Source organism: Bos javanicus, chromosome 4 (assembly GCF_032452875.1).
Source record: "Bos javanicus breed banteng chromosome 4, ARS-OSU_banteng_1.0, whole genome shotgun sequence".
Lineage (NCBI taxonomy): Eukaryota > Metazoa > Chordata > Mammalia > Artiodactyla > Bovidae > Bos > Bos javanicus.
This window is the reverse complement of record NC_083871.1, coordinates 51774920-51787655: the sequence shown is the minus strand read 5'-3', so window position 1 is coordinate 51787655 and position 12736 is coordinate 51774920. Positions and strand designations below refer to the sequence as shown.

Sequence of the window (12736 nt, the reverse complement as noted above, 5' to 3'; positions counted from 1 at the left end):
GTAGGTCTCATATTACTCAGATGGTAAACACATACTTCCTGATTTATTAAGTACTAAAATCAATTTCTTACAAATTAATATCAACCTTCCCTTGCCAAACAGGGGCATACTTCTCCAGGAAGGGCTCACCCAGGGGCACTGTGGTGAGGACAGAGGAGCTGAGAGCCTGGTTTTTATTTGAAATATCTCACTTGATATATAAAGAGAACATATACAAAAAATGTAGCACATTTTTAAATGATAGAAATTAAAAATGACAGGAGAGTCTGTGGCATCAGATTCAGGTTCTGCTATTGCAAACTTAGAGTAAGATTAATTAATAAACTATTCATTCGTAGATTGAGTCATAGGAACCTTAGGAATTTCTAAGTGAGAAACATATCTTAAGAGATCCAGAGAAGTGAATTTGTCCAATACTACCCAATTAGTAATCAGTAGAAATAATCATAGGCAGCATCCATCTCCTAATCTATAATGCAGGGCTCTTTATTATATGAAATTTGCAAATTCATAGGCATATGAAATTTGCAAATTTTAAGAAGAGATTTACCACAGCAGCACAAAATAAGTTTCCTGGGGAAAGCTTAAAAGAAGTATGCAGATACATTATTTTAAAGTACTTTAACATTCTTTTATTTGTAACACATTAATATAGTAATTAGAAATAATCACACATTAATACAGTAATTAGAAACATTTTTTTTCTATTTCCAAAAAAGTAAAGAATATCTATTTGATAAATTCTTTGTTGTTAGTAGTTATGTCAAAGACTTAGAAATAAGAAAATTATATTTTCTTTTTTTTTTTGAAATAAAAAAAATCTTTTTAAAAAAACTTCACAAATTCAATCTAATTGTCAGTGTCAAATCAGGGTACTTTTTAGTGTATCCTAAAATGTAATTCTAGCAAGCTTGTATTCTAAAAGGAAATGCAGATTTACAGGTCATGTCTATACTATAAAATAGCATTGGCTGTAAAAGGTATTTTGGTATGTTAACAATGAAATCTGATGAACTAGCCTGTAATCCCACTGATAACAGTAAATGAAAAAGGCCCCCCAAAGAGTAAAAGAACTGAGTATTTGGTGGCAGCTAAAAGTAACATACAGAGTCTGCTGCTGCCTTTATTTAAGACCTTTTATCTCATCCAAGGAAATGGGTAGCCAGAAGCATCTTAGGCTCTGTAAATGCCCCACTAATGCACTTGAATATGAGGAAAAATTCCATTTAACACTTATGATTAAATGGGAATTTTCATAGGCTGTGTGTTATAAAATAATCAGTGATGAATGAAGACATGCTGAAAAAAAACCAAATTATCTTTAAGCTAGACACTGCACCAACATAAGTATCCAGCTAATATGATGAACATATTTTATGTTGTTTATAACTTGCCATTCAGTTTAGTTCAACACATGTTTAGGTACTAGGTGCCAGGGATTCAGTGGTGAATAGACAGATATATTAATAGTTCCTGCCATCATGGAGTCAGAATCCAGTGGGACAGACAGGTAGTGAACAAATATTTAAACAAATAAAAACTTCTGGCACATTCTAGGAATGAAAAAAGAAGGCTTTCTGTGATAGATCCTCTGAACATTTTAAGAGGACATGGTGATGGACCAGATGTGGAAGTGAGAAAGCAGTGTGACAAAGGATGTGTGGGTTTATGGCTTGACCGATGGCGTGGACAGTCATGCCATTTTCTGAGAAGGGGAAACCTGGGGAAAACATGTTTGGGGAATGGGACAAATCTAGAGCTCAATTTCTAACAGAAGTAGGTTGATAAAAACATGAGCATGCTGGAGCTGTTAAGCAGGGGGTTGAATACAGAACGAAGAGAGAGGAGAGGACACAGATGAGGCCTGAGATAGCAGTTAGAACCGTATCAGTGGAGGAGCGCACCCAGAGAGAAAATGCAGAGGAACCAGTGAGAAGAGACTAGATCGGGCCCTGAAGATCTTCAAGGTTTAGAAGTAGACAAGGAGACACTAACAACTGAAATTGAGAAAGACCAATTTCAGGTCAGGAGGAAAATCAGGAGACTGTGGTGTTACAGAGGTCAAGGAAATAGTGTTATAAGAAGGAGGGATAGGCTATCTGCATTATATGCCACCAGGAATTTGAGGGTCCAGCAAATAATATTGATATACATTATATAAGATAATCAATCAACAATTACTGTGAAAATGGTGACTTAAAAACCTCACCAATATATTTTCGTATCATTCTCGCCTATTCTAGCTGTCTTAGCACTTTTTTAGATATCATGAAATTTCTACAATAAAGCTTAACATAGAAAGGGATAAAAAACTTATTAATTTCCAAAGTGACAAATGTAAGGTAGAACCTCATAATAGAGCAGTGGAGTGAGAACTGAAACCTAAGAAAATCACATTTTGGCCCAGGTAGGGTTTCCTAGCACCTAGCCTGTGTCCCCTGCCCGCCACCCACCTGGGTCATCCACAAGGACGGAGAGGCCTATGAAGCCATGAGGGCAAAGACCAATTCTGACCGCCTCATTTTTGCATTCCTGGGGCTTATCGTAGTTTCTGGCATATAGAAGGGGCTTAATAAATATTTGTTCCATGAAGAGATGAGGAACCTCAGATATCCTGGTGGGAATTGTACATTACATTTCGGATCAAAATAAGGTCCACCCACTGCTATTGGCTGACATGGTATTCTCTCTTTTTTTTTTTTTTATCAGGTCATAACCACAGAGTTCAGAGGTTCTGCAAGCTAGTCACACCACGGTGTAGGTCTAGAACACCAGACTGGGTAAGCCTTGGTTGGGGTTGTGTTCCCATAGGTACTGAGCTGTTTGCTAATATGATTTATGTGGGAAGAACCATGATACCCAAGAACTCACATCGCTCACAGCCTGCAGCTGTCAGGCAGGTAAAGCTGTTCTCTGATTTCTGAGGAAGTTCACTTTATGCATTTCACTTTGCAGAAAGTCCTACATCAGTACCGGTTTTTGCTAACCAGAAGAAATCCCAAGAGAATTTTTGCTCTACCGAAAAAGGCGAACGGTGAAAGTAGCGCCGAGCTTTTGTTTTTGGAGCAAGCGGGTACAGAGGCAGCACCCACCCGGAGCAGCAAGAGTGGCCCTGCTCAGCTCCTTCCCTGGGACCTGCACTCAGCATCTCCGTATCAAGGCGCCATCACGCGGAACTGAGTTTGGGAGTGTCCATGCTTTATCTCCATGGGCTCCGTGCATCTGTTAGCAAGATGTGTTCTAAGGTAATCACTTCTTCGCTTTTGGCCGTTTCGGCTTATGAAAGTCTTTATAGGAAGGTTCTACTTCTAGACAGCAAGGCAAACCTGTCTCAGGCTTTCAGTAACAAGTTAAACAACTGGTGAACTCCACTTGCTTTCTGAACTTGACAGGAGGATTGCTTGTTTTCTACAGTGGGAGAGGAGACCTCGTGGTGACCTCTGGCCCAGGTCAGGGTTTTTACAGAATAAGCAGTGCAAGTGGTCTGTGATTAGGTGCAGGCCTTCTCTGGAGAGACAGCGGCATTCTTTAGCCAGAGATGCACCTATCTCTAACTTAAGGGCTTCTTTGATTTACAGATGCCAGGGGCAATAACCAGAGGAGATAACCACACAACCACCCATCCCCGAAAGCCCAGTTCCTAGATCTGGTCTCCAGTTCAGTCTGCAAAATGTCACATGCACAGCATCACACAGCTGTACCTGCTCTCCGAATCTCTAGGAAGTATTTATAGTTGAGCATCAGAGCACTCAGCTTCTTCAGTGGAAGACTGGGGGGTAAAAAATGTCTTTTGTCATTATTGTTGCCATAAGAAAATCCTCCTTTACAGGTTTTCGAGCTTATCATTTCTTAGGAGCAATTGAAGACATTAACACCCTCCAAATCTGAAAGGGCTTGTAATTGAATGGGGCTTCTAGGCAGTCTAAGCTGAATGCGGTTGAAGTTTCCCCACCTCCCAGCTCCCTGCTCTGTGGGCACCTCATTCTGTTATGCTCTATGTCTTCATGCTGCCTTTTTATTACACAGCCCCCCAGTCGCTACTCTCAAGTTTCAGGAAGTAAGGTAAGAAAAGTATAGAATTTTGTTTTGATTTTATTTATTTTGTTTTGTTTACCACTTACAGGCCACAAAATCTTGGACAAGTTAACTTTTCAGAGGCTCAGTTTCCTTCTCTATAAATAGAGGTAACTGCTGTGAAGATTTAGAGAAAATGCACACAAGGCTTGCAGTCCAAGGCCTGACTCTCAGTAGGAGTTCACCCAAAGTTCCCATTACCTTTCCAACCTGAGGTTTGGGTCTGTCTTCAGACAGAATACCCTAGGGTCTTGACTCACCCTTCTGTAATTCTCACCAAAATCCACTAGTCCTGATATCATTGTTTCAGGCCTTCACTAAAGGGCTGACTTGATGATCTCCGTCAAGCTAATTCCAAGGGAAGCTTTGATGGATGAAATCATTTCAGAGTGCTCTTCCCAGTAAAAGAGGGTCCCAAAAACTGCCTTAATGTGAAAGAACATCCTCTTATACTGTGTAAGTCAGGGCAGGGATGTTTTTGAGTGACATTTTTTTAGAGCTTTTCAAATAGAAAAACTTCTTTTTCCTTTGTAAGAGATCAGATATTTAACAACAACAACAAATCTCTCAGTAAGATTTCTTTGGACCTGATACTTATAGAAAATCAGGGAATTGTGGATTCCCTGAAAAGTGAAGTGACAGTGTTAGTTGCTCGGTTGTGTCTAATTCTTTGCAACTTTATGGACTGTAGCCAGCCAGGCTTCTCTGTCCATGGAATCCAGGCCAGAATACTAGAGCGGGTAACCATACCCTTCTCCAAGGGATCTTCCCGACTCATTTATCAAACCTCGGTCTCCCTCATTGCAGGCAGATTCTTTGCCATCTTAGCTACCAGGGAAACCCTATGGATTTTTCAGACTTTGATGTGCTTGAGTGTGAAAAGCATACAGAATCTCATGAAAAAAAACCTGAGATTCTGATCCAACAGGTCTCTGAAGAAGTCCTCACTTTGGAAAATAGTGGACTAGACCTACAGACTTTATCCACTTCACAAATTGAAATGACAAAACAAGCCAGCTCACATCAGTCAGATTATGAGTGGATTTGAACAGGAAGAAGCCGCTAACTAGCAAGAGTAAAGTCTGCCAATTCCAAATACCTATGACTTGACAATATTCAGTCTTCTCACCACCATTGCTTTTCTAAGTGCTGACGAAGGGAAGTTGTCCAATCAGTTGAATATTAAATGTACATGATATTTTTTTTTAAAAAGCAAGATAAAATGACACAATACAGCAGAGTGGGTAGTTTGTGATGAAATCAAGGGAAAAGTTAGTGTCAATTTTAAGAGTGAATATATATATATATATATACACACACACACACACACACAAATGCATATATATATATATACACACAAATATATTTGATTTAAATTTTACTGAAAACTTCTGACTTACTTTGGAGCCTGGATAACTCTGATGGTAACCCATTTCTAAGGACAGGGAAGCTGGTTTGTACAGTCCATGGTGTCTCAGAGTCAGACACGACTTAGCAACTGAACAACATCAACTCATTTCGAACATGTTCCATTTACCATAAAGCAGGTCTGATGTCGTGCAATCATGTGGAGAGACTCTCTCAGTGGTGTCCTGACTCATTAACTGTGAGTGCTTCTTAAAATGTACAGCAGAGAATGTTAGCACTGACCCAGATGAAGGCGGGGAGCCCAGAGAAGGAATGCCACTGAGTTAGATTCAGGAATCTCCCCTTCTCACAGTTCTCAGACTCTGTCATATCTCACTGCCTGCACAATCAAAAGTTGGGAGCCACTCCAGGAAGATTCAGAACTACACACTTTGACCGACTTTTCAGAGTACATACCACAGAAGTCTCTAGAAGAAAGTAGCCTGGAGAAAGTCTCATCTCTATACAGACCAGGGCAAGGCCCTCAGCAGCTGTTTGGGTTAAAGGAGGCTGTCTCAGAGAAAATCTGCATCTCATATATGTGTTATTTGTAAGTGTTATTTGTCCAGATATGAACAATGAAAAAATACTGTCAGCAATCCAAAATTTCTCCACGTAATATCAAACACCCTAAATCATATTTTCACTAAAACAGTCATCTGACGGTCAACAGAACTAAAAAGAAATATTGCAAGTTTTCATAGATGACTTTGGCATTTTTCTAGGCTTAGCTAAAATGAAAAGGCCTTAAGTATAGTTCAATTTATGAATAATCTAGGAATCTTAGTGGAAATCTGATCTAAAACAATGGAACTGGCTACTTAAACAAATAACAAGGTGGCTCCTGGTAAATCAAGACCAACCCAGAACCAAATTCAAATCTTTTTAAGTCAGAGAAGCTAAAATAAGCCTAAAATAGAAGGGAAATAAATTAAGAGAGTGAATAAATTATATAACCTCCCTCAGAAAGTCTGGACCCGCAGCAGTAGACCTTGTGGCTGGTGCATTTGGAGGCAGAGTGAAATAGTTACAAGGATGGAAGGACTTGGATTCAAGTCCCTGTTCTGCATCTTACCCATTAGCGTCCTTGGGAAAAATCCATAACCTGTCTGAGCCTCAGTTTCCCCTCCCATGAAGTGGGATAATAACATCCCACCTTACTCAATGAGAGAATATGGATCAAGCCCTAATATGTGGTGGGTACTGCAAATGTGTTTGCTATTTTCGGGTCAAGAAACAGAATCATGTTCTAATATATGGGAGTATAAAAAGCAAAGTATGCAAGAATAACTTAGTACCCTGAAGAGGCAGCAGGGATTCAATTCAGAATCTCCCCATTGTGAAGAGAAAGTAAGGTCTTTCTATCTATCTGTAGCAGTTAAATGGTCATCATGCATAACTGCTTCACTGTGCAAACTGCTTCAATTCAAAAAACCAGAAAAGATGTCCAGGGGAAGCAGGTCCTCTTATGTTTGACGTGAGGTTCATGCTTCACCCGTCCTTTCACATACATGCCCTGGGAGAAAGACAGGGGCAAGCTGTAATGTCTGGGCTAGGAGCACAGGCCATGGGGTCAGACAACTGGACATTGATCCCCTCCAAGACCAGCCAGATCTTGAGCTGGTTACTCACTTTCTCATCTGTACAATAGGGACAGTGATATCCAGGGTGCTTAACTGATCTCAAAAATATAAGAGGTGAATTTGGTTCCTGGTTGATGTTGATCAACTAGGAGCCACCCTATTCTTAATCATTTTTGTCTTTTTTCTTCAATAATCAGTTCCAGTGCACTGATGTCATAGGGTGGTTCTAAGGATTAAATAAGACCATGTGTGCAATGGTCTTAGAGCAGTACCTGGCACACAGGAGTCAGTACATTGTTCCTAAAGTGATCCTGATGTCATCAGCCCCATGCTTGTCTGAGCAGTCTGAAGTTAAGCAGCTAGTTAACAGCGGAAAGGAACCCAGACCTCTGGGACCCTCCTGTACCAAAACACAAGTTTCTTGGGGATTGGGTGGAAACTTTGGCTTGACAGGTAGGATGACTTGTTAGAGGTCGCAAAGCACGTGAGGAATGCAGCAGGGCACAGCATCTGGCCCTTTCGCTCAGCAGTTATTAATCCAGGGGCTGCATGTCCAAACGTGCTCCAGGGCTGCAAAGAGCCAGCTCATCAAACCATGAAGGCAATTCAACCACTCGGGGACAAAGAAGAGGCTCTGGACTTTTTGTGACATCCCCTGATAATCCTGCTCAGACCTGTGATAGGAGCTGCTGACGTCTGCTCTGTTTTACTGTTTCCTTTGCAATTACTTTGGAATGAAAAACAAATTCAGAATTTGAATTTGAGGATGTTTTTCCTGGTAATGAATTCCCTTGCTTTCTACTAAGCCTGAGAAGTTGGCTTGAGATAAGTTGGCTGTGGGCTCCCCATCACCTCCTCTCCACTGAGACATAGTGCTCATTCTTACTCTGTATCAGTCTTTGCATGGATTTTGTGCTAAGCCCGGAGTTCACGGCTGACCAGGAGGGGCAAGAGGTGGAGAAAAGCACATGTGTAAAGCCCACAGGTGGCAACTTCTGTACTGAGGCTGATGGAGCTGCCCTCTGAGTGAGTTCAGGACAGGGAAGGTGCCGTCAGCAAGGGAAGGGTGTGGCTTTAATAAACGAAGTGCCTCTTAGGCAGCCCTCATCCACTGCTCTCCGACAGCTGAGCCAGTGGGGATGAATTCCTGCTTTCAAGTAGTTGGCAACTTCAGAGCATTTTGGAAAGAGCAAGGGAGTGTGAGGTATGGAGGATTTCAGAACAGGCTAACTCTAAAGCCGTGGGACCCTCTTCCATAATCACAAAGGTGGGACTTAAAGGGGCAGATATACTGCAAAGCTGTCCTCCCCTGAGCGTCAAATCACAGGGAAGATGCTGGGCTTCTATACGTAGTGGACGTGAACCCACCAGTTAGAGTTCTGCCCAGGCTGAGGACTTTTGCTAATCTGCACATTTTGACTTTTTGCCACGTACATTCTTGTTGGGTTCCATTTCTCCAGAATCTGCACATTATCAGTGAATTTCTCCAGTTGCTTAGGAAAGCTTTCTGTGCACTTAAAATATGAATGCTGAAGAACCTGAGCTTTGAACCTGAAGACAGCAGGCTGCACTTAGAGGACTGGCAGGTGGAAAATACAGTACTGCACTTAAACTGAGGAGTGCTGATTCTCGGAAGAATTAGGTACTTTGAATAAAGTGTTTTGAACTTACCTGCATCTCGGTCCCTGATACAGTAGTCTGGAGAATTCTCAAAATACACGAGGTCATTTTTCGTTGGCTTTTTAAACCTCTTGTTAGCCACAGTGAAACCAGTGCCATCCTGGTTCATGACAACCTGGATGGCCCCATTGTACTTCCTCCAGAGATAATTGCCCGTTTTCCTGAAGTCAGCCATGGCCAGCCAGCAGGTCCTCAGGGTACAGGAACCGCTCACGCCATGACACTTGCACTCCTGTTTCAAGAACCTCTTTACAGCCTGTGGGAAAGGACAGGTGAGTTTAGTGGAGGCAGATTCAAATGTACACACACGCTGCCACTTTTCTTACCTCCAAGCAATCAGGAAGTGACCATAAACCATTATGGTAGAAAATATGAAAAAGAAAGCATATATATGTATAACTGCATCACTTTGCTGTGCAGTAGAAATTAACACATTGTAAATTAACTATGCTGCAATAAAATAATTTTTTTTTTTAAAGGCAGGGGTGGGGGAAGGAAAAGAGAAGTAACTGAAGACCCAGGATCCTGGGACTCAGGACTGGGAGATGTTGCAGTCATTTGCTAGTCACTCTGGGCACACTACCCTGACTGTAGCAGGTGGCGAGGGCCAGCACCTGACTGTGAACCTGCTTCCCTATGGGCATAAAAAAAAGCCTCACTAATTTGAATTTACTGGGATGTGGAGCCAATTTGAAGAATGAGGGAATGAATTAGAGTATTTTCTAAATAAGTTTTACTATGTTGAAAATGTATCCTCTTACTCAAATGAATAATTGCTAAGCCCGTTTTCTTTCAATAAGCCGATAATACTGATTATTCCTATTTATGACGTGTTTCCCATGGTCCAGGCATTGTGCTGATGCTTCTGCACCCTGTCTCGATGACCTTGATCTTCACAAGCCTGTGTTACAGGATTCATTTGCAGATGATTGAGGAGCAAGACTTACAGAGTTGTAAAAGCACTTGTCCAAGTTTACACAGCTGGTAAGGACAGAGTCAGGGTACACTGGAAAGTCAGTCGGTGACCCTGAAGTTGACATTAAATTTGGGGGATTATCACTCAGCTCTGGCTGAGTTATTCTGAATAACTCAGTGAGAGCTGAGCGTGCTGTGTTCTTTTGGAGAGAGGAGATAGAGGCAAGTGGGATGAGTAGGGTCTCCCTCATCAGCTCCCCAGAGCACTGTGACACTCATTTCTGAGTGAGACAGGCTATGGGAGAGACCAACCCTGGAGACCTCACCAAGGCTGAGCCTTTGGCCTCAGCTCAGGCTCAGGGCAGAGGATGAGAAACCTGCCTTCTGAGGGCCTCCGCCCTCTCCATTTGCATGTCTAAGCCAAGGGGTGGTGCGGATGGGAGGCAGAGGCAGCAGGGGAGTGAAACCCCTTGGTGACATTATCTGAGACAGTGCTAGGAACAAAATTCTTAGGGTAACACATTGATAGCCCTGTTTCTAGGAACTTGGAGCTGATGGTTGGAACTCTGCCCACTCTCTGAGGTTCTTCGTTGGGGTTGGTGGGGATATGGGGGTTGGCTCCAGCACAAAATGGGTAGAGCTCCCCACAGCACCCCAGCTCACCCTACACCCCACCTCACAGAAACCAGCGTTCCAGGCTGCCTGTCCCTCCCCAGGGCCTCACCCCAGGTAACTCTACCCAGGTTTTGCCTCTTGCACAGACTGAGTTTCCATCCAATGCTATGGTAGAACCAAGCATACAGAATGTTCATCATTCCAGAAGATCAGTCCCACAAAAGCAATCTAGCAGGAGCCGAGACAGCATGAGGGCTTCACGGTTATGCACCCCCTTCTTGGCTCAGGCCATAGCACCACACCTTCCCCGCTTTGTCCCACATGATGACTGGGTCCTGTTACATTTGAAGTCTGCCCTGTTCAGCATAAGCCAGCTTTGGAGGGAAGGACATAGAAGGAAGGAGAAATGTCCTGAGTTTGGTCCTCCGGGTCACGGGGCTCTGGGCATTTTTAAAGGATGTTTCAGAATGGACTCCTTTTCTGGAACTACACTTCCCTTGTGCCCCCCACCTCTGCCCCCTATCTTTATATGGCAGGTGTTTGGTATGAGACTCATTAGGTGACCCGGACAGCAGGCCTCTGCCAGAGAAACACCGCTAGGAGGGCCATCTTGACTCCACCCCCTCTGCCCCACTTGGGTCACCTGTCCAGGAGCTTTCTGTCCAAAGATCTTGATGGAGTCACACAGAGCTCACTCCATGCCAAGCGTTTGGGAACTGACTATGAACGCTTATTCGTCAAAGCTTATTCCTTTAAAAGCTGACTTATTTACTCACAAGTAATACTTGTCTTTGAAAATAATGGGATATATTACTCTCCTTTATAATATTAATACTAAGTTTCCAGGTTACAAAGTTAGAACTTGGTATTTGTATATGATTAACTGAAGGGTTTGCATATTAATTTAAAATACACTTTATGAGTTCTTATAAGCACATGCAGGAGTGGGACACCCTGTTGATGATCACCGTGGTTCACTGTTGAGTGGCTGCACCCACTTCTGTCTTCCTTCTAACTTCTGTTCAGGTGTGGGTAGCCACGTGCTTCAGAACTGGCCTGGACTCTTTCTGACCCACAACAACCGAAATCTTTAATACTAATTGCACTGTTATGCCACTGATTTTTTTTTTTTTTTTTGCATAGAGTATGTAGTGATACAGTTTGGGCCAATATGATGTTACAGATAATCTGTTGGGAGGCTTGTAGGAAAGGTTCCTTCACTCTTTAAAAGAGATAAATGTCTTTTTCTCTGTCTCTGGATGCAGTTTTTTGCAGCTGCCTCCTTGGGACATGAAGCAGCCAATGCAGGACAAGCAACAGGCTGTAGACAGCAGCCTGGAAAGACAGGAAGAACTAGCTTCCAGAGGGTGTTGCTGAACTGCTTGAGTGAACCCACCGTGGCCCTGCCCTCCTTCCAGACTTCTCGTGATCCAAAATACTGAGTTTTCCTCATCTTTTAGGTTCCCTGGGGTCTGTTACTTATAAGTGAAAGTATTCCCACTGGAACCATGATCAGTTCTTGATTGGAGTTTAATCACAGACTCTGACAATTAACCCGGGGGAGAGTGAGCCGCCTTCTCTGGTACTGGGTTTGCTGGCATCTCCAGGTCCCATCCCCAACAGGCAGTCCAAGCAGTGCTCAGTCACACTTGGGGGCTACCTCTGCCTCTTCTGTATATTGAGTTTGCAGACTTGACATTCAAATCTTTAACCTTGAAGAGGACCCACTCCATCAGAGAGGCAGAGGGCAGGGGATCTAAGCCTAGGTGGCCTCATTTAGAAAGTAGCTGATGTAAGAGTAAGAAGCTCACAACAATGCTTCCTAGTTTAGAAGAATTCCAATGTTCAAATGGTATAACAACATTATAGTAATAAGCACGGCACTATGTGCCAGGCTCCACACATTGTCTTATGTAATTACCATGATTAGGCAAAGTAGATTATTATTCCCATTCTACAGTTATGGAAACCAGGGCTCAGCACGGAAAGTCAAATCCCCAGAGTCATCCCTGTGAGACAGAGGCAGACTTTAGAAAAATGTGAATCAGATATGTTTCGCCCACAGATCCATGCTCTTTCTACAAACGCATTTTAAATAGTCCTGTAAATTGTGTTTTTCTCAAATTTTGAATTGTGCATATTCTGCTTCCCTCTATTTTGACTAAATCAAGAATTAAATGGATAATGTTATAGACCTATTAGAGCAAAAAAGAGGTAAGGAGGGAAATAGGAATCACATTGCATCTTCCAAACTAATTGTCATAAAAAATCTAAGAAACAGTTCATTCATAGGAGAAGTACAAAGTAGTAATAACAAGATAAAAAGATGTTCAACTTCACTAGGAGTCAGACAAAGCAAACTCGAATAGTGTAACACTTTTTTTGCTTTTGCCTAGCAGGTTAGCAAATAATTAAAAAAAAAAATCAATGATTTGATATTTGGTGTTGATAAGAGCATGGAA

At 42.3% G+C, this 12736-nt stretch overlaps 1 protein-coding gene across 1 annotated transcript in view; it reads right to left on the bottom strand.

Annotated features, from left to right (window-relative positions):
* WNT2 (Wnt family member 2) overlaps window positions 1-12736 on the bottom strand; it is a 44371-nt gene that overhangs the window by 10146 nt on the left and 21489 nt on the right. The window contains exon 4 of the mRNA XM_061414027.1: window positions 8736-9000. Within this exon, the coding sequence (XP_061270011.1) occupies window positions 8736-9000 (265 nt within the window). The remainder of the gene's footprint in view (window positions 1-8735; window positions 9001-12736) is intronic.